The following is a 23,300-nucleotide window of genomic DNA, read 5'->3' as shown; positions in this document are numbered from 1 at the left end:
TTTCTTGGCCATTGGTAATTAAGGCATAAAACACACATGAAGTCAAATCATGAGCTGATGAAATTCAGATATATTGCAGTTGTTTTAATAGCACAGAATTGATTTATATCAGCTGCAAATCTGTTTCATGCTGATGATCTGATTCACTGATTATCATCCTGAAGGATTATAAAGTGTTTTATGAGTTAGCATCTTGAAGCATTTATTACACCTACTTGAAAATAAGATAAAGGTCTCTTCTTTTTGGATGACCTGTCACATCAGAACCTGTGCTGTCATCTGTGGTAGACTGTAGCTTTAAATCTATAAAATCCCTTGCAGGCACTGAGTTTCATCTGTGTTTACTGATAGACACCAGTGGCTCGATAGATGCCACTGACTGACAGCTGAACCTCCATGGAAATCCGGGGGCCTGACTGAACTCTAACATTCAGCATTGCAGTGATCTGTTTCTGCAGCCTTTTCTGCATGACAGCTATGAAAGCAAATTGCACCTTTATAGCCAGCAGACATATTGCCCTCTCTCAATTACCTCCACTCAACATCTTCAACAAATGTTCATATACTGAAAAATGCATAAACAACTGAGTTGCCAAAAAGATTTCATGGAAAATATTTTAAATACACATACTAGTGGTTTCCAAATTAAAACAATTTGGAGACAAGAAACATAAATATGGAATATATGGTCTGTATCTCTACAAAGTGTTTCTAACACACAAAAGAATTTGTTTGGTTTTTTGTTTGGTTTTATTTAGAAAGTTCAGTGGTTCTGAGTTCTTTCTAAAATTGATGTTAAGACAAAACTAGGCATCTCTCTTTCCTTTTATTTCCAGTCCTATCCTCATTTACTACTGTGTGACTTCCCAGGAAAATCTCTGATGTAGCCTGACTGTAACAGCTCAGTCCCTTTCTGTTTATGGGTTTTAACTTCTGTGCCATGTCTCTGCTAAGGAGTGAGTGTTTGAGGGAATGAAGGCCATTAATTAGGGATTAAGTCCTTCCCCAGTGACAAGGGAATGCTAGAGGAGGGTATTGCTTTTTTGTGCAAAGTATTATCTCAGTTCTTCACAACATTAAATGAAAGAAGTAGGATAAGTAATCCTCTAAGAATATGAGGACAGGAGGTGGATTCCAGTTCTCACTCTCTGACTTCTCACATTGAACACAGGCTGTGACTATATTTAACATGGTTTTAATTGAATAGTAATCACATATTCATTGCACTTTAGTATTTTGCTGTAAGAACTAATTTTGCTGAACTTGCAGGTGAAATAATCCTAAATATATAGGGTTGTTTATTTAGAGACTAACTATAGCAGTGAGGTCTTGATACAGGAAAACTCTCTGAATTCCCTTCCTCTCTATCTGTGCATGAGCTGGCACACTGCAGAAGTGTAGTGTTGTTTGCAGGAATTAGCAATCCTTACGGAGAGCATGAGGCATGTCTGACGTGTGTACAGCGTTACAGCTACCCTGTCATTCTCCCTGCAGTTTCACTGACATCACTGCTGATGTGGAGATTAGGGATGCAGTCTTCTGCCCACCATCTAATTCATTTCTTTACTCCACTACACAGTTTGCAGACTTTTCTGAATTGTTTCTCTGCCTCTTTCTTTTTTTCTTTTTTTTTTTTTTTTTCACCAGAATTGAAGAGGATGTTCACGGACAGTCTGGCTGCTCAAAGGTACATTTTTTTTTTTCCTGGAAACACAGTACATGCCTCCTTTCAAAAAGGAAAAATTACTTCTGACTCAGCCTATGTGAGGTAAAGGAGTAAAAATTACCTTTGACTAAGTTCACTCATTGTACCTACAGACGTACTAAGATGTGTCTGCCTTGTTGGATTTCCCCCCCGAGTGTCTAAACAGCTTCCTGATCAGGAATAACACAATGAAAGTTATCTCTGCAACATTTCCAAAGGTATTGCCAGTGCTTTCATTACCTTCAATAGCCATATCCTCAATTCACTTTTTCAAATATAACAATGATGTGATAAAAAACAGAAGAGAAAATTCTGGCAGTATAAAACAGCACTTATGCTGCTCTGCTAAAGGATCCAAAAGGAACAAGGAACTCTCAGTGAAAACAATGAGTTTCTGGAGTGTTAAACACTGCTGTATTATCATTCACTGATCGCTGCTGTCATTGCTTTGGAACCTCAGCATAACCGTGATGCCAATTCTTTTTTTTTTTTTTTTTTTTTTTTTTGCAAATTATTAATCAGTCCTTGAAGAGTAAATTCTTGGAAATTTCTTCACACCTCCCAGCATTGTCTGAGGAGGGGACACTGCGTATCTTGAAAAGTAGATCTGTGTGCTCTAGATTATGGTGTATGATAAAGAAACAAGAACCTTCAAGAGAGAGGCCAGTGAGCAAGTATACATTTATTTTTCATTCAACACTGTTATTCTCTTGCCATCACAATTCTGGCTCTGTTCCTCAATCCTTAAACACCTCGTTCACATGCCAAAATTCACATTATATGCTTCTGTGTGCAAAATTATGCCAGGTTATGTAAGAGGCATCAAAGGCATCTGTACCTCAGAGTCAGCTTTCATTAACCAGGAAAGCAAATAAAGCAAATGCATGTGCACATAATATGTAGTGAAAAAGTCTGAATTTTAAAATATTTGGGACTACTCTTATTATTGATATTTAGAGTGTGACAATTTTTGGATTCATAACAGGCAGTAATTTCTACTGTGGTAAGATTGTCATGAGACCTGTGGAATTCAAATTATAATGGTGCTATTAGGATGAAATTCAAGTTTGTCCTACAGTAACAGCTGCTGTGGTAGATTTGGTTATCTGGGCTGACACAGCACACCGAATCATTAAATGCCAGGCTGGCCCAAGAACTCCAGTGAGATGAGATAATGGGCTGAAGCACTGGCCAGTTTCCCAGCAAAGCAGCTGGTCAACAGTTACAGGAATTCTCCAAGTGGGAATTGTGTACAGTTTGGGACAGTTCCCTACGTAACTCTTGCTGTGCACACTCCAGATCAGATACACTAATTGTATTCTGAAGATGTGTTCATTCATTCCCTGAGAGGAGAACCTGTCAGGCTCAGGCACCTTCCCAGGCATCTCCTGCTGCAGAACTCACTAAACTGCACATAGATAATTTAAAACATTAGAAGAAACTCTTGCATGTGCAGGAATGATCACATAGGAGAGGCTTTTGTGCACAGCCAAGACAGAGGATGTTTTGTACACACTGTGAGGAAATAGGAGACAGTAAATGGTGCATATGCTGTTGTGGTCACCCAGGACCACAGGCCAGCTGGTTTAAAAGAATCCAGCAACACAAAAGTTCAGCTGAAGATGCTACTGAAAGGGTGATTTTAACAGTGACTGTCTGTTCTCTTGGAAAGATCTGACTCCCCACGTGAGCTTTACTGATGGTTGTGGTTTTTAACATACGCTTTTCCTGTGTTTATGCAACAAGTATAAAGGCCAAAAAAATGAGTCAACACCTCATTTTGGTACTTTCCATAAGAAAGAAGGGCAGAGAGAAAGGGAGAGCAGAAAGAGACAAAGGGAAGAAATAAAAACAAAGAGAAAGAAACCAGACAATGAAGCAATCAAACATGGAATCTTGATGAATATCCAAAACTCTCGTAGTGAGATAGCTGTGATGGTATAAAAGTATTTATTGCTTAATTTACCAAAATTTAAAGTAACTTTTGCTGCATAATAGACTTCTATGTCTTCCTCTGGTTAATAGTTATTGTCTGGTTAATTAACATAGATGCTTACTATTAGTTTGCAGATAATGTTAAATCAAAATTAATTTTTTTAAAGCCATGTGTGTATCTCTGGGAGAGGTCATTTGGAAAGCTGAAGGCTAAGCATAAAGCACTGCACATTTCAAGAGAGTTTTCATGTACCTAAATCATTCAGACACATGAGAGAAGGGAAGGAAGGGAGGTACATAGTCAAGGAGTTATGGTACTTCAAAGATGTAGAAGGAATGAAAACTACAACCAAATCTGTTTCAGGGCTACCCTATTCTACCTTTGGCTCTTTTCTGTACAATTTGCATTTAAGCCTGTAAGTATTTGTAGAGAAATCTATGCGTACATCATACAGAAATATGTCTGTGCAGGTCTCCAAGCATGTATCAAAAGTATGACTGCAGTTTGTAGACAGAGCCAAGCTTGCTTTCTCCAATGAGAATTTAAGCACAGTATTATATAGCTATAGCAGTGAGCAATCCCAGTGTGGGCTACATAACCTTAGCAGGACCCTGAGTAAATTTTTGATCCTGTGTGACCTCATTTGTGCAGGGCATTAGTAAATGAGATGCCTTTTGCCCATCACTGCTCACAAGGCGTTTTCCCTGATACACAATGTGTAGGTGTGATTGCCAGCATGAGAGGTAGTTGAGAGTTTGGAATAGGCATTTCCCACTGTGTGAGGGTAAGTAACTTTACATAGGAACACTAAATCATGAGCTTTACAGTTGTGTGGTTACAATTCCACTTATTTTTGAGTAAGAGAGCAGCTTGGATCACAGCATTACTCATCAGCCTGCAGGGCAAAGATCGCTACAAGGATGCCAAGGAGTTCCTGTGGACAGGGAGGGCCTGGAGCAGCACAGGCTGACACGTAGCAGAGCTGGCAGCTTCTTTCAGACTGTGCTGTGTGGGTGGAGGGGTCTTTCTGCAGCCTGAAATCATCAGTGGGTGTTACACTGACTAACAAGAAAATACCTCATAATACATACAGAACATTCATTTAACACCCTAAATATGAGGTGGATACCGAGGATGGAAATTATCAAGACTTTACTGCCAGAAACCCTGTGAAAACAGTATTTAGCAATTTAAGTAAGTTCATGCCACTTTCTACTTAATGCTTGAGGGAACACCAGGGTTGGCAGTTGGTAATTACTTCTGTGCAGAAACAGAATTTGACACACACTGTTAGAATTTCTTAAGCAAGTTAAAAGAAAGTCTGATGGTTTCACGACAAAACTGCTGAAAGCATCTACCTCTGAAAGAACAAAAACAGTGTATTAAAATAACTTTGAGTTCCATATCAATATTAGATGTTAGAAAGAGTGCAATTCCAAAAGCTCAGACAGACAGTCCTTACCTGTGCCAGGTGCTGTAACTGGCAGCCTTTTACAGTTTGATACACGAAAATATCACACAGTGTTCCAGCTCTCAGCCTGGGAGGTGAATGAATATCACCTCTGCCACTTTCATCTCCTTGGCAAGCAGACTCTGACTTACATGAACATTTGTGTCAGTGTTAGGGAAAAAGAGAATAAATCTGAAGTCCTGTGATAAATGTCTCCATATGAAGATATCACAGAAAAATGGGATCTGATTGTTCTGCTAACCCCCTCTGTGGGGGGGTAGAGTTCCAGGACAGAAAGAATAAAATCCTCATTTCTGTACATGTTGAACACCTACACAAGCTTATTTTATAAGAACTCATGCAGAGAATATAGAGTTACATAAAAGGCAACAGCAAAACAGACTGTTCATATGGATAACACAACAGACTTTCCTCTCTTTTTAACGTCAGTATAGCTTATATATCTTGAACAGATGTCGTGACCTTTTTTATGCACTGCTGCTTTCTGTTATAGCCAACGAGCAAGATTTAAAATGACCACTGAATTTCCTGCTGCATAGACACAGGAACTATTTTTAATACTGGAAAATTTTTGTATAATTCATGCTAATCAAATTAATTATCATGTCTGGTAGAGAGTTTTTTACCTGAGACTGTGTGGTCCTTTGGGTCTCTCAGTAGTTTGAGCCTTGTATGAGGAAAAATGTATTGCAGGGGCTTCCCATTTATCTAAGGAACACAAATATGCATGTCATAAAAAGATAAACCAACTATTGCATCAATAATTTCAGACAGTTGAAACAGAAACAAGCTAACAAACTTATTTCATCCAGGGAAATATCACAATTTCATAATTCAAAAAATTCCCCAAGTTTGAAGACATTGGTCAAACTGCAAATTCCTTCTGCGGGGTAATGAATATTTGCTTCCATAACTCCAGATTAATTTTGAACATAGCTTTAGTTCTGATTTTTCATAATGACTAGAAGGTGCTCCCTCTCTTCTGTAGTTTCTTTTAACCTTAACCCTCTATTCAAGCAATGATTAAGATAAGAATGAAATGAAACATAATTCCTCTATTTTTTATAAAATTCTTTTCTTAGGCACCTAAACAAAATGTTAATGTGTTACCATCCATGAGTTGCAGCTTTAGTTTCAGCAAAATCACATGGTTCAATGTACCTCTTGTCTTCAAATTCCAAAAGCCATTTGGAAGATATGGGGAGAGATAACATAAGAAAGACCCAAACTAAAACCTGCAGGACTACATTCTGTATGAAAATGCACAACATTTACCTGGATGGATCCTAGACCTTGTCAAAGCTGAGAGCAATGCACCCTACGACAGACTCTAAAGAGCCAATTTTCCTTTTGAAAAGACCCCACCTGCCCCATGGTTTGGGCATACGAAGGGCCAAGCTGCAGGAACTGACCCACCTGCCAGGGATGATTGTCCCAAGCCCACACCAAAATGCTTCTGCAGAGTGTTGGCTGCAATACTCCCCTCACAGCCATTACAGCGCCCCTTTGCCTGCAGTTTTGGTCTTTAGGTATCAAAGCTGAACCCATCACTTCTCTGCCTCTGACATGTCGGTTCCAAGCCTGGGCACTGCACCCAGACTGAGAGGAGGGAGCATGACTGTGCCTGCTTCAGGATGGGACTTTAGGAAGCAGCCTCAAGGAGCCAAGGGGACAACACTTTTCAGCATGGCAATGCAGCAGCCTGAGTGTATCAGCAGCCTTTTGCCAAGAGTTTATTACTATTATTTATATTTAAGTAGTCTTTAAAGGGATTAAGCTCCTCCTGAGCCAAACACTTCAAACCTAGTTTCTGCCCTGAAGAGTTTATGAAGTTAATGGATAGAACACATAAATGATGGGAAGGGAAACAGAGAAGTCAAGGGACTTGCTTAACTCAATCTCACAGTAAGCAGAAGAGTTTATACATCTGTTGTCGTAATTCCATTTCTTATCCAGTGAATGATGCTGTATCTAGAAGGCTCAAATCCTCCCATAACACAGTGAGAGTAATATTGACTGTAATTAATGTTAGACATGAAGAAGATGATGGATTTGGTAGTGGACAAGTACTCCAGAATAAATCAGAACATGAGATCAGGCAGATGTTTGATTTTATCATGGGATTTTGTTAGAACATAGAATCTAATACTACCAGAAGTGAATAAAGTTCCATGAGGCTTCCACACATTAATGGATAGGGAGAGTGTTATATTTTTCATGACACTGTCAGAAATTCAGCAAGTTTTATATAACACTAAAAGTGATACATTTGTCACATGTAGCTTACATAAAATTGTAAAAAATCTGAAAGAACGCATCTAATTTTATTTTGAATTAAATAAAAAAAAAGAAATATTGCCATTTACAAGAAGTGTATGAACACATTTGAGTAGATCCTTAGCTGGGATCCATTTTGGTGGGAGCAATTCAATTTAACTGAGGAACACTGCAGCTCTTAAAATTCCATTCATATTATTTTACTTGCTCTATCTTCTTTCATTTTTTTAATAAATGACAATCCAAGAATATTCAATTCCATATTGTACATGACTGCTGAAAAATACATCTGAAAATATAGACTGTCTCCTTCTTTAGACTATTACTTCCTTATTACTTTCACTTCTGGAATTTTATGAGAAGAATAAATCTTTGTGATTCATACAGGTCTGAATAAAACCATTGAAGTTTATTAGCATCCAGGGTAGTATATTATTCTTTTATTGTTGGTGGGAATCAGTAATTAAATGGAATATGTCATTAGACTTTTACTTTCAGACTAGTATATTTCTGAAAGTGGCAGAATAAATAGGAAAAAACAGTGGTTGCTGCAAATAGATAATACCGAGAACAGTTATATTGGTATTGATGTTTTGCTAACTAACCATTAGTGAGCATATTTATCTGAAATTTACGACAATATTTGAACACCCGTAATACACAAATTATTCTGAACTTCATCTGAAAATTTATCTGAAAATTTACTAGAATATTTGAAAACCTGTAGAACACAAATTATTTTGTGTTTCCAATTGTTCACATCTTCTAACTTCCACTACAGTTGGTTTCCCTTCACCTGAATATATTCCAGGAGTCCCTTCTAGCTAACTCTTCACCCAGTTTCCCCAGTGAAGACAGAGAGGGACCCCACTGAAGCCACACAACCACAACAGTGTAAATACAAACTGGTGCAGATGGGCCATCCTTCCACTTCATGGCTGGAGAACATGTAAGTCCCCAAGCGCAGATTTAGGTCACAGGGCAAAAGTGACTTGATCCCACTTATTGGCGACAAACCCCAGAGATTTCTGCCTTCTGTTCCTGTCATGAAGATCCTTCCTCACCTCTTTGGGAGCATTCAGTACACTCGACTTGTAGTTCAGCACTGGCATATCATCCTCTTCCTCAGGAAATGTAAGCTCTGTTCATGTGTTTCATGTTATTAGTCAGCTCAAAGGCCCTCCAAAAATGGAACGAATAGCAAATAATTGTGCTGAGGTTTTCCAAGACTGTTACAGAAGATCAGTTTAAAAATGCACTTCATTTTCCATTTGTCATCTGTCCTGGGGTGACGTTATGAAGCCGCTTTATTCCTTAACCATCCGCTCAATGCCCAAGGATGCTGTTTCTTTAAGATGGACCCGGGGGTGGGGCCACGGGACCGAGTGTGGGGCGGTTGAACGGCTGAACCCAACAGCTCGGGGGCTCCAGGGCTCGGCGGGGCTCAGGAGGGAGTGCGCCAGGAGCGCTGTGCTGGTTTTTTGGGTTTGTGTTCCAGCTAGCTGGGAAAAGGTTCAGTTGTTTTTTTTTCCTGTTCTTTTTTCCCTTCCCTCCCCTTGCCTCACTGTCCCCCAGGTCCATCTTAAAGAAACAGTGTCCTTGGGCATTAAGCGGACGGTTAAGGAATAAAGAGGCTTCATAACATCGCCCCAGGACAGTCATCTTTAAGTGTTTTGTCTGATAAAGAAACACTAGGGAAGCCTCATAAAAGGGAATGTTATAAGGTAGAGAGGATAATCAAGAAGAATAAATTTCTCTAGTGCTGTATTTTAGAAATAAAATTAATGAAGTGTATTTCAGTATTTCAGTCCATAGCCACACCTGTAATGTATCAACTGGTCTTTGGATCAGATCACCAAAGTCATGGTAGCTCCTGGTTTTAAATGTTGCTGCATCTCCCCTTTCACCAGTGTTAGGCCCTGATAAGGTGACTCTCAGCAGCTACACTTGGCTGTTGTCCTCTGGGATAATACCATTTTCAAGGGAAACTACCTGAGGCAGGTATCCAGGAACAAGATGGTAGATGCTCAAGGTGATGGGTTAGACAGTATCCATCCTAATTTCTGAATACCACAGGTACTTGCATGAGCACACAAGGCCTGTGCAAGCTGGCACCAAGAACTTCTCCAGCTGTGGTAATTCTGCCCCTTTGAACTGCTACATCCCCCCTGTGCAGAGCACAAGTGTCAAGTTCTCTAGAAATCCTCAAGACGGAAAGTTCTTTCTAGAGGATAGATCCCTGGTGATGGAGATAACTTGCAAAAGGTGCACTGAATAAAAACTTAACAAATACAGCGTTCCTGCTCATTAATAAATTGCAAAGTCAGTTGCATTTTCTTCTGCAATTAGGTAAGTTCAACACTGACCTTTGCTCTAAAAGTCATTCTGGCATGCAGAGAGAAAAACATTTCTGAGTGACTAAGAAATGAGCCACTGCCAGCTAAATTCCTTTGTGAATTACAGTGAGGGGGTGGCTAACAATTCATTCTTGAGATTACATATTTTAACAACTGCACTAAAGTTGGAAATGACCCATTTCTCATCATATTTCCAGAGAATCTTAATCACAAAATGCCCCGCCAACCAAGTCTCTAGCAGAAAACAGTTTACTACAACTTAAAATAAATTCTCCTTGCTAGTAGGGGAAACAATCAAAATGAAGTAGATGGACCTCAAAAATGTGGAACAGAAGTTTTCAGGTAGCCTTCTGTATCAGTGTCACAAACGGTATTTTCTCATTTTAGCCCCAATGCTTACCTTATGACCCATTTTTTCATAATATCTAAATCTTCAGGTGCCCCTAAAAAGGCTTGACTGAAATTTAAAGAGAATGTTAGTGACCTATGAATGAAGAGAGGAGCACATAATTTTTTTCGGTGTTTAGAAATAGGGGATTTCATTCAAAAGGGTTCATGTCTAGAACCCTTGCCTTCTTTTTGTGATTAGAAAACTTTTGCCTAAGTGAACTGATGACAATTTATTAGTATTATGATGAGTTTAGGATTTTATTATTCATTTAGGGCTTAAAAAGACCCACTCATGATGACTGGAAGTATTTAAAATGCCTCACTGAAAAAATACTTACTGCCTGTTAATATACTCTCATTGTCTATGCCCTTGTTATGAAGTTTTACTGCCCTGGCACCTCCTCCTACTGTTCTTTCCCGAACTGTTTGCAAAAGCCAGTTTAGTTCAGAATATGCAAATAATTTTCACAGAAAATAATACGAAAAAACCCTTGATGTCTGGAGGTTTAAAGAAGTTGGTGATGAACTGGCAGTAACTCAGCAAACTGTTGAGGTCAACAGGGATCAGTGGGAAATCTACAATAGATTATGTATTGATCTGGTTTTACCCTCCTAAAGGGAGCAGTCCAGAATCAGTACATTGGGAAATGGCTATTAAGATATCCAACTCAACTGCAATTTAATGTGATTTCAGAATACTATATAGAACCACAGAAGTTGCTATAGAAACAAATGTATTTTAATATTTATACAGCATGTGAGCTTAATCTGCTAGGTTATAAGAACTCCACGGAAACCTGGAGGTTCAGGGTTGTCACTCCACTGCATTCTTGCTTCAAAAGCTCAGGGTTGTGCTTTATTTATTACCTTCAATTGTACAGGCTCTGTGGGATGCAATCAAGCAGTTCTGATTTCATCTAGTAAGGAAATTGATATTTCACATGTGTGAAACAAAATCTTCTGTAATACACATATTGTAGTGATCATAAAAATATTCTAATTTTTTTAACAAAGAAGATCATAAAAATAGCAAATTTAGAGCCAATAAGTGTATTTGGAAACACTGATTGATACATTACAAATGGATTAGTGCTATTGATGCAAATTATTTTTTCTGTGTCTGGTTTGAGCTCAGTAAGGGATGTTAAAGGAGTTGCAATGGCTTAATTCCTGTGCTAACCAGGAAACTTCCCTCCTAACTGATTTCAGGAAATCATCTGCAGCAAAGGAAGCTCTGGGTGAAGATGGGTATGTTCAGATGGTTCAGGATGGAGAATGACTTGCCATTTTTATCTCCAGAATACATTACACTTGGACAATACAGGTCCCTGTGCAGGACTGATTGTGGATACAGGAGACAGACAGCATGCCACAATGAATTCAGTCACCGTTTTTTTACACATAGGGCTAGAAAAGCCTTTAGGGAGTGGTTACTTTGCCTCACCACTCTCATTGGCCTGATATGGTTTATTTGCCTTCATATTTTTAAAATAGTCAAATACTAAAAAATAGAGATGTTAATACTGATTTACTTGCTTCTATTGCTAAGTGTTTCAAAATTCAGCATGGAGCTAATGAAACTTTTTAAATTATCTCTAACCCTTTTTGTCTTGTCACAAATCTGAAAATATATTTAAGTTGTCTCAAACAAATATTCACAGAAGACACTTAACATACACATGCTCTGAGTAACATTTTGATAAGGTAGATGATGTAGAGTTGGTGAGAACTGGCATTTCTCCCTTCTGCAGAGTTATTGATACTGTTTTGTACTGGTGTGGGACTGACAGTATCTAACCTGGATGGAAACAGAAGAAGGAACTGTTGTAAAACTCCTCCTCACACATCACTTCTTCTCTTCTGCAGAGGCTTTCCATGGCATCAGACAGAATTATTTAGAACACGTTCACGCTCCAATTTACATCCTAGATTTTACAAAACCTTAAAAAATGCCTTTGGCAAGATTTTAATGCTGTATCTCTACTTCCATATAAGAATGGAGGTATCACAACAGCTTGAGACAGGAAAAAAATACGTATTTTCTTCCTGGAAATATCCAGGAAAACAACTCTTAGGCCCTTTAACCTTCGAACTGAAAATTTTTGAACAAAGTTTTTCAACCAGTCCTAGTGTAGTGCTACTGATATGAGAGAATAAAGCAAAGATCAGATGTCTGTGACTAAGACCTTGCCTTAGAACTGTTTCCCAGGACACAAGCTCTGGAGCCCTCGAAGTTAAATGCATCTTTACTAACCACCTCCTTATCACAAAGCTCAGGGTTAGCAGTAATCCTTTTGGACAAACCTGATTTTCAAGGAAAATTTTCAATTTTACCTCAGAAAGCTGTAGTGGTAAAATACAATTATGTATGCTTAGAATAATAAATGTTTCTCATGAGGATTAAAGTGCTCAGAGAGGCAGTTTTTTTAACTATTGTCAGTGATATTAAGAGCTGTGAAGACTCAAAAACATCTTTTATCTTGCAATTAAGTTGATTCATAGACTCATAGATCTATTTGAATAGATTCCTGTAAGAATTATATCTTGTAAAGCCCTTTTTCTCAACAAGAAATAGGTAAGCCCAGTACAACCTAGGGTGTGTAAATCTCAATATATGCTAGGGATAGGAAAGGAGGGAAAAATAAATGACAGCTTGTAAGATATTTTAACACTTACTTCATAAAATCTACACTATTGCTTCATAAATCCTACATTCGATATTCAAATGTCAGTGAAAATTCTCACCAGCATAAAAGTTTCAAAGGCTGCTTGGTAGTGGGATATTCCTGTTTTGTATATTATCTGAGGAATTAACATGAGCAACATAAACTATTAAGTATCACAAAGGGACCATGTAATACCTTTACTTAGAATCACAGAATTGTTAAGGTTGGAAAAGACCTCTAAGATGATCAAGTCCAACTGTCAACCCAGTGCCACCACCATGTTCACCACAAACCATGTCCTTAAGTGCAGTACCCACATGTTTTTTGAACACTTCCAGGGATGGTGACCCCACCATTTCCCTGGGCAGCCTGTTCCAATGCTTGACCACCCTTTTCATGAAGACATTTTTCCTAGTATCTAATCTAAACCTCCCCTGACACAATTTGAGGCTGTTTCCTCTTGTCTTGAGGAAATGCACTCATTGCATTCATTTGATCTCATGTAAAAATGTAATCTAAATCAATACATTAGAATATATCAGGATGTAATCTAAATCAATCAGTAAAAATGATAGCTGAAACAAGCAACTGGAGACCTTAGAGATTTGAAATACGTAAGATTTGCTAATAAAAAGTAGAAATGGGATGGTACACTAAGGTAAACTAGATTTCAAAGTTGGCAAGCCTGAAAAGAAGAGTATGGTATTTTTCTTTCTCTCTCTAATAAATGAAATATTCTAATTATTAGATGATAAAGTCTTGCTGATTTATTCAATAATTAATCACAGACTGTTGGGATTATACTCACCAACTGAAAGTGGAAAAATTTGCCAACAATATAAAATAATTCTTTTCCTTCAACTGCTAGAAGAAGGGACTTGAATTTGGATGGGATAAAGCTGGTAAGGGAAAATGAGACTAATTGTTTTCTTTTTTCCTTTTTTTTTTCCCAATAGGAAGGAATACTTAAGTATACTTAAGGTATAGATATTTTCAGCTGTATTTCAAAAGTCAAAAGACAACCTGCAAAATTAATACTGAGTTGTAGAGGAAAGTTAATCTACTTTCATCATCAAACGTTCAACAGTACTTCAGCTGAATGTAGCTGTATTTTGAGTAATCCTGTAGCCCCTACGGGAATCATTGGACAGTATGATTAAATTATCAATCATTTATAAAACTAAAGGCACATCTTACTTGACAGCTTACTTGATCTTGGTGTTGACTTAGTGGTCGAGAGTGTGACAACTTCTCTGGCAGCCTTCTGTCAAGGATGTGTCCGTTCTCCAAACGAGGCTCTCTGGGCTTGTCAAACCAATCTGTTTCTTCCCGACGGAGATGATAGGCTTTGAAAACCAAGGACAGGTCAAATGCTCTGATCCAGTGTTGGGCAAAGGGCAAGAATGTGCATTGTGCATAGCAAACATGCAGAGTGGTTACTAATTGGCCATGCAGCTAAAGCAAAGTTAGAGGTGAGACTTGAGACATTGAACTTGAGCATTATTTAGCTGTGAGACAGCAAAGGGAGAAGATTCTGTTTATGTCAGACCCATGGATATTAAATACAGAAGAAATCTACCAAGTGCTATGGCCACTTCTTCCTTCTGGCAGCTAAGAAATACACTGCAGATTTCACATCTCTCTAAAATTTTTGTTGAAAAAGAATTAGTCATATTAGTTATTTTGCAGCAGACTAAGAAAAAAAAAAACAAACCAAGAAAATCCAAATCAAAACCCAAAATAACCAGACCTCGAAATGCGAACTCCACTAATTCCCAAATTTCTGAACTGAATATTGTTAAAAATGTTTTGGAAATAATCTATAACTATATATAAGAAAATTATGACCGCTTTATGAAATCGGTATCAACCCAAATCAAAGCAGATAGGAAACCAAACTATGTAACTGAAATTCTGAGCAGAAATATTGCAGGTGATCTCATTTTGAATTCCATCCCCCGATTTTGCAGTATGAACCTTTGTATAAGGATTGTTAATATTCTTTCTGCAAAAATTATACAAGACTATTATTCTGTTTGCAACCATTTTAAATCTGTACAAAACATGTTGTTTAAGGTGTCTTTTGGGAATCAAATAACGCCATTTCACTGAAATCAGTTTTGCAAATGCATATATTTATGCTTACTGACTATTGGGTCAACTGACATAGCTGTCACCCCATTGGGATCAGAATCATGTCCTATTTTCTTCTATGTTGCCAATCAGTGCAGACCAAAACATTGTGCAGGTAATGCAATGTTGAATGTAAGGCAAGTTTGAATTTTATGCTTTATTAAGCAAGATAAATTTGGAAATCAAAGGAAGAAAAGATTTGTTTCAGCAAAACCACAAGGAATTGCAAACCTTAAATAAGGTCAGTTTTTGCTATAGTAACAAGACTGAATGCCCGTGACAGAGAAAAGAATTCAAAAGGAAAAATGGTAGTGTGCATAATCTTTCCTACTTAGTTGTGAAAGTAAACATTATCTATTTGGTTTAAGAAATAATTTGGAAATAAATGTTATTAGGAAAAAAGCAATTTGTGTTTTTTCGTTACTATTTTCTTTAAATTTTCCAAAAAAGAGGAATAATATATATGCATGATTTTCTGAAAGTAATACTTTGTGTGTGGTAAAATGAACATTCTATATTACATTAAGCCTTTAGAAAATTCTTAATCTTGATTCAGATATTATGCAGCCTCTTCCTTCATAACTGTGCACAAACTTAATCTAACGTTAGTTTATTAATATTATTTAGATAAGCATATATGAATTACCAGAAACATTATTAGAGGTTGATGCTTATCTGGCTACTAATTAGTTATTGATTAACTGCTCTGAATAAACCATTATGATCTAGCATGCAAATCCTTCATGCTTTACATTTATGCCAGTTGACCAGTGCCTGTACAAAGCAGGTTCATTCAAAACTCATCCTAACAGAACTTCTTTCTGAAGCTTGCATAAACAGCCTAATGCATATTCCTGAATCCAGATGCTAATGCAGGCTGTCACAGTCTGTGTCATCATCTGAGCAGATGAAAGAATGATTTTTTTTTTCTCTCCTCCTGCCTCAGTTGAAATAACTTTTCCTGGATTGCTTCTCTTGAAAATGTAGAATTCCATACTGCAGTTCAGACCAGCCTTTTTTTTTTTTTTTTTTTTTATCAAACTGCAATGAATGTGTGAATTTTATTGAAATTTTAGATGTTATAAAGGTACATGTATATAGACACACACACACCACACTCACATGTACATACACACACCATTGGATTTGGCTTGCGCAGCTGGGATTTGTCACAGCTGGAAACCTGGGAACAACCAAGATGAACCATTGATGCTCTTAGAGAAGTCATCCTTTTATTCTAAGACTAACGGAATGCAGCCAGATGGTTCCACCCAGATTAACCAGGCGAGACTAAACTCCAGGCCGTGGGGTCCAAGAAACTCAATCAGAGGAGTAACAATGATCCCTAAATCCCATGGATGAAAAATTACAAGGAGTTGGCTGTGTTGATATCTTGATGTCTTGATATCTCAAATTTAAGCTTCTAAACCCTGTGGAAGAATTGCCAAATTAGCATATAAAAGAAAAAAAATATCTTGGGTGAGAAAAGGTATATTTTATATCTTCTGAAGAGCAAGGACCATTTATATTCATAAAATTGAGTACTGGCTTCAGTGTTCTTGAAAATTAGTATCTTCAGCATACTTAGCATTGTGTGGAAAGTGGCACCTGTGGGGTTGACAGAGATCTATTTGCTGCATCAGAGCTTTCATGGTACTGGGAAGCCTGAGAAAATTCCAAGTGTTCCAAGAGCTCAAAATGTTGTGTATTTCCAATGGGCAGCTCTGGACGCTGTGGTCTTTTGACACTAAGGCTACTTTTTTAACCTGTTTGAAGTCTGGAATCCCAATGTAAGCACTACTTATGTATGGAAGCATGGTTTAAGATTCGTTACAGTATGTACTTAGCGAAAAAACAAAGGTTTGGACTCAAAGTCCTATTTGCATTCTCTTCTAGTATTTGTTATGGGATGTCGCTTATAAAAAATGAACAGAAAGTTAAGCATGTCTCTGAGTTTGAACCAAAGAAAAACAATTTAAATTTAATATTTTAACTTAAATTTAATTTTTAGAAGTCTCTTAAGATGATAAATCAAGCTGTAGCACAAGAAGAGTTTTCCTAAGACAATGCTTAAGACTGATTTCTTTTAATGAAATCTTGTAAAGACCATGCAGCAGTTTCTTAAAATAAAGAGAAACTGCAAAGCAAATTGTGTTAAAAGGTTGGATGAAACATGCCAGAATAAGTGTCCACTTTCAGGGCATCAAAGCACTACAGGGAAGAGTGCACTCCCAAAAAAAGAAGGCCATAACTTTCTATAGAAATGTAATTGCTTCTTTTGAACACTTTTTATCATCCAAATAATATGAATTATTTTCAATACAGGTTACTTGCTATTAGACAGCATATTTGAAAATAATGTCATAAAGTATTTTGGTTTCCCAAGAAATAAGCTATTTGTGAAGACAAAAGTTTCATAGAAATTAGAAAAAAAGACTGCTGAAAGGAGAAGCCCTATGTGACATATCAATCAAATACAGAATATGTGAATTAAGTTAGAACACCACTGAAAGGGTCTAACTAATCAGAGACTAATTTAAAACTGAAATGTGTTAAACTTGAAGTGTTAACATGTATGTCTTGTACAAATATATATGAGAAACATAATGCACTGTAGGGCAGATTTTTAATTCCCTATGACCGGTTCATATGAGGTAGAATAGCACCAAATTGGATTTTTTTGGTCCAGGTTGGCTCTCCTTAGTTTTCAGGAGGAAAAGTCCTGTATCTTTCACAATGTGACTCTAGAATGACCCGTAAAAGTCACAAGCTGAGAGCAGACAAGATAGCATCTGCTTATTTAGGAAGAATGATATGAGATGCAACTTGGGGAGTTCCTCTCAACTGCTTTCAGATTTAATTATAGGACTCTGTGTGCTAAGAATCGAAGGACAATGAAAACAGTTAAACTTCTGATAAATATCAAAAAAGCTAATGACCCTGAGTCTCTCCTGAAACACAGAGTTCATGAGGGGGGTTAGAAATATCTAAGAAGTATGAAGAGAAACTTAGAAAACAAAACCCTTAGTATGTAGTATGAGGAAGGCAAATAGATCAATTTTTCTAATGCTTATGAAAGATTCAGCATGTGTAAAAAACCAATAATGCAATAATGAACGGAGGTTAGTAGAAATGTGAAAAATAAACCATACTACTTCATAATCATGCAAATGTGTCTTTTGAGACAATCATTGCCATTTACAGACAATAGAGCGCATGCAAAGTCTCTTTTATTGTGCAGTAAATACACATAAGAAAAAGTTAAGGGAACGCATACAATTTCAAACATGTTCATTTCATTTGCTTTCAAACTGTCTTCATGATTTTTAAACAATTTAGAATATATTAAGTCTGAACTGACTCAAACAAAACTGATACATAATTTGCAATTATTAAGTACTCAACATCAGCTTTAACATTCTTCTGTACTTATTCAGAAGCAGCATTTTTAATTGCACTATTTATAATACATCAGAAAGGTCCCTTTCCTGAACTTAAGCGTGATAAACTCTTGTGCTTATTTGGCAGACGTGTATGGGGTGCATATAAAACCAGCTACGCTGCATAACCCATCAACAGAAGTAAAATACTTTATGCAAGTTTATTGAAGGATGAGATTGTCTTGCACCATCCAAATGACAAATTATCTTACATAATCACAATTCTGAATGCACAGAAGTCCACATGACAGGATGCTTTCAACAAACCATATGTAGAATGTTATTTTGCTATCACGTTAAGCTCTATATGGTTCTAACATATAATATGTACTTAATGAACAGACTATTTCTACATAAACACAGATCTAAATTGGTGCATCGGGAGACGGAATTATCATTTTTTGAGTTCTATCATGAAATTTCATGCACATAAAATTACTGGAGTTTTTTAGAGATTTGGGAGATTATTTCCAAATCCCAACCAAAACTATTGCAAACAAGTTCAATGATTCACAGTCACTGAAGAGAGCTGCACATAAAGACTGATGGCAGAGTCTGTATTGTACATGGAATGTTCTACACAGTATATTTGAAAAGTAGACATAAACAAGTGGAAAGTGCACAAGCAAACCAAAAGGAAAGCAAATCAACAATACAGTAGCATGCTATAGTAGCTAAACACCATCCAGGAACTGTTAGGGTAAAATAAAAAATACAAAATAAAGACAAAACAAATCAACCCCCAAGAATGTAAATACACAGAAGATGCACCAAGCAACAGAAAAAGAACAAGTCTGTGAAGTGTAACAAAAATCAGACACATGCATAGAAATGAGGATTTGCGTTGTGATAGTAAGATACCAGTCTGAGGCCTAATTTACCTTCACTGTCTGACATGGCATGCTGGAAGTCATCCATGATGAAGGCTATATCTCGATCATAGCCTCGAGTCCGTGACTCCTCCCTCATATGCTGCTGGACCTCAGGTAATGAATGGCTCGATCCAAACTGGTCCCTGGTATCTGCAGATATTGGTGGCAAGGGTCCAGCTGCTGCTCTTGCCATTCCCATTGGCTGTCCAACAGGACTGAGTGGGCTCTCCTCCTCTGAGTTCTGTGCTACTATTGGGATCCTTCCCCTGCTTTGGCTAATAGGTAGACTGGTGGGTTTAGTTCTTCCAGAAGGTGCTGCATGGCTAAAGGAAACATCTAAAGGTTCAGCTTCTTGAGCTTTCAGTCTTAAAGAAGAACTGGAAGAATCCCTTTTCAATGACAAATCGAGCCCATACACTGAGGAAGGCCTAGATGAGGGTCTAGATCTACTACCACTGCTATAGGACTTGTCTGCTTCATCTTGTAGTGCGGATCGCATTGTTGGACCTAGTGCAGTCCCAAGGCCTGCTCCAATGGATGACGTCAGTGGTGGCCCCATGTACTTCTGTTGGTCACTGATGTTTTTTCTAAGGCCATAAGTGATATCATCCTGAAGAAGCCTTGCCCTAGTAGTAATTCCCCCAAGTGTTGAAGTGCTAGAAGTCATATAGCTTGAATAGTCAGGCTCAAGGTCTCTGCTTTCTTGGATAGGTGAAAACTTTGTTAGTTTAGGGTCTATCAAGGCTTTCTTGTGTTTTGACTGCTTCTGGTAAAGGAGGGCTGCTGGGAGCTGCTTAGCAGCCTGTTTCTCAAGAGTAAGCCTACCTATGCTGTATTTCTCAGATTTTGGAAAATGCCTGTAGCTGCCCTCTCCATGGTAATACTGTGACAGGCCAGCCAGATGATCAAGACTTTCTGCACCTCTACGGAATTCTTGCTTTATTTGGTGTTTCAGAAGTTTGAGCTCATAAGGGTCCTCCATTGGGTCTTCATCAGCTTTAACATAGGAATGTAACCTAGAGGAAGTCTGCAGTGGTGCTAGGAAGTCTGACACTTCTTGTGCTCTCCTGGCCTCAGTTGTGCGAAGCAGTCGATCTGTTTTGGTCAGATCTTTCTCATGGAGGCTAAAACTGGAACCAAGAGCTCCTGTTCCTTTAGTAAGTTCTCCTATATCGTCAATCAGCACATAATTTCGGGGTGTATGGTGGTGGTCTATATCTGCATAGAACGAATCTGCAGATATGCTTGATATAGGGCTGCTTGCTATGCTATTTCTCTCATCTAGCCCTATCCTCAAGTCCAAGGTGGAGTATTTACTGCCCAGCTGGGAAACTGCATAACTATTGTCAGTGGAAACTGGTGCTATCATGAGAGGCTGATTGCGAATTACATCATAGTTTGTTGTTATCTTAGGCTCCAAATATAATGTGGTCTGTCTTGGCTTTGGCTGTATCACCATCATCTGTGATGGGAGTTGATATGATGGCTGTTGAGATGGTGGAGGTTGAGCCTGTGGGGTAAACGACATAGTAGCTCCTGTTTGGAACGCTGACTGGGTCTGATAGGGTGAAACCTGCTGGTGATACAAAGGCTGCTGTTGTTGGTAATGTGACTGCTGTGTGAACTGAGTTGGTGCTTGAGTTGGCAGAGCAGGAGATGAATACTGATACTGAGCATATGGGCTTGTAGCAGGGGCAAACTGTGTTTCTGGCTGGGTTTGTGGTGGCATAAACTGGTTAAATTCTGTCTGGGGTGCAGTACGTGGTCTTTCCAAGCCATGCTGAGTTTCTATTCTGGTTGACCTGGTATTATTAACTTCACTGTCTGACATATAATCACGTTCTTCTGCTACTCCTTGGAGATACGCACGCTCTCTCTTTTCTCTTTCTTTTAGTAGGGCTTCTTTCCTCCTATTAATGCCCATTTCCAAGTATCTCAACTTGGCATCTATTTCTTTTTCCTCCTCATCTAGCTCTGCTTGCTTCTTCCTAAGCTTGGCTGATTCACGTTCAACCAGATCCAATTCCCTGTCTATATCCTGAAGAATTTTGGCTCTGGCCATAGTGGTGGTCCTACAAATCCTTCTCCGTGAAACTGATCCCACAGAAGTATATGGGGACTGAGTTCCTGCTGCTGCTTCCTCTGGAGGTGGGTTGGGCAGAGTCCTCTTCACCTTCTTTTGAGCGCTGGATGGAGTCAGGCTTGAAGAACCTTTTGACTGCAATAGAAGAAACAAGACTGCATCACTATTCTGGAGGGAAATTAATCACAATTTTTTTTAATTTTTTCAGGGTAAGGCTTTATAACTTAACCACATATTTTCCTTTAGACAGAGGAAATATTCTATCTGTGATTAAGCAGAAGAAAATGGCACGGAAAAGGGCTGTCAGTCTGCTAAAAATGAGCAGTCTAATACAAAATAAGGGTGATACTCACTAAGACTTTGTTTAGCCTAAGATTAAAAAATCTATCTTATAGTCTTAAAATTGAATCAACGGTAATTTAAGAGTTTTTTCTTTTTTTTTTAAATTTCTGCCTGCTTATACATAAGCATATTCAATACATATGTATGTGGGAGGGGAATATGTATGCATACACCTCCCTTTTATATAACATTTAATTTAATAAACGATCTGTATATAAGTGTACTTATATACACCTTTATATCTAAATTATGTATAATCTGTAAAGTTGAATAGATGACTGAGCCAGACACTGAATGCATATCCATAAGCTATAACTTGTCCTGAAATCCAGACAACAAAGCAGAACTTTTAGTGACAAGACAGGTAGTTCTCGCATGATCTTGTAATTTTTGCCTCATATCTGATGCTAAATATATATATTTTTTCAGGGGATTTCCTTGTGCCTTACAAAACTGGTATGAGCTTTCTTCAGTTCACTGAAGACTTTTATAAATGAAATTTGTTCCAGTTAGAAAGCTACAGTTTAAAACTGAAAAAAAGTTAAGCGATATAAAATTATAGTAATTTAATTTTGTCCAGATGTCCAGACTTCCTCAGAGTTAATGGTGGAAGAGTGATTCATCCTGATGTAGAACTATCTACCTTAGGCTGATAAGTAATTCCTTTTGAGGTGCCAATCTCCCTTCATCAGCTAGGAAAGTAGACAATGCAACTGGTTAGAAGCAATTTGTTTTGCACCCTGAAGTACTAAATTTTTTGAAACTTTTTTTTTTAGTTTTTAAGTTTAGGCTCCCACACAATGTACACAGATTAAAAATTGGGACCTGAATGATTTTGAGACTGTATCCTATCTCCCTAATAGCTTCTTACAAATTTTGCCTTAGCAAAGGAAAAGAGATTGATCTACACACATACACTGACACAAAAGAAAAATCACCTCAGCCATTACAGAATGTAGACATATTAATACCAACATGTGGAAACATTTTAGCCCAGTTTAATAAGGGAAGAATAAAAAACAATACTGATCAAATTGACACTCCTGCCTCTGCAGGCAAGGACAGTATTTCTGCAAGCATTAAGTGTTTTTAATTAAAAATGGCATTTCTTTTGAAATAAATGCTGCTTCATTCAGATAAGATATCAGTAAGATTGATTTTAAGTAGGAGTTTATAAATCAGTATTTTCTCAGTTTATTTTAATATGGCATCAACAAACTGTACAAGCTTTTAAGAAGTGTTGACAATCCCCTTTTCCTGCTCCTCTGTTACCTAGCTTTAACAAATTACAATAATCAACACATGGTTTGCCATGGATCTTTAAGGAAACAGCCACTACCTTTTCAAGTGCCATTTAAGCTCTTTTATTCTCTTCATCTAAATTCCATCAACTTTTGCATGTTTCAGATTTCAATAAAAGCAATTTAATATTTTCAGCTTCCCGTGGCCATTTCACAAACCCATGTTGTGCCAACAAATCAAAGGAACTAATTTTCTCTTGCTCAGTGTGTACTTATAAGCAAAGACAAATTAATCATCTACAGTAGGTCTAGTTGGCTAATGATTTATATTGTAAAATCAGTGTAATACCACTGTTATTTCCCCCTCCTGAACTGAAATAGGAATCA

At 37.7% G+C, this 23,300-nt stretch overlaps 1 protein-coding gene across 9 annotated transcripts in view; it reads right to left on the bottom strand.

Annotated features, from left to right (window-relative positions):
- Positions 1-23,300, bottom strand: part of PCLO (piccolo presynaptic cytomatrix protein) — a 324,030-nt gene that overhangs the window by 117,861 nt on the left and 182,869 nt on the right. For 8 of the 9 annotated variants that reach the window (XM_042053722.1, XM_042053717.1, XM_042053700.1 and 5 more), the window contains exons 7-9: positions 19,257-21,465; positions 14,000-14,148; positions 5,739-5,820 (exon numbers count right to left, since the gene is read on the bottom strand). In XM_042053722.1, coding sequence (XP_041909656.1) covers positions 5,739-5,820; positions 14,000-14,148; positions 19,257-21,465 — 2,440 coding nt within the window. The remainder of the gene's footprint in view (positions 1-5,738; positions 5,821-13,999; positions 14,149-19,256; positions 21,466-23,300) is intronic. The other variant, XM_042053685.1, reaches the window with a different exon arrangement.

Source organism: Corvus kubaryi, unplaced genomic scaffold, assembly GCF_017639235.1.
Source record: "Corvus kubaryi isolate FWS band 111438036 unplaced genomic scaffold, C.kubaryi_AGA036_p1.0 135, whole genome shotgun sequence".
NCBI classification, from domain to species: Eukaryota; Metazoa; Chordata; class Aves; order Passeriformes; family Corvidae; genus Corvus; species Corvus kubaryi.
Note: the sequence above shows the minus strand (reverse complement) of the source record. Positions and strands in the feature narration are given on the sequence as shown.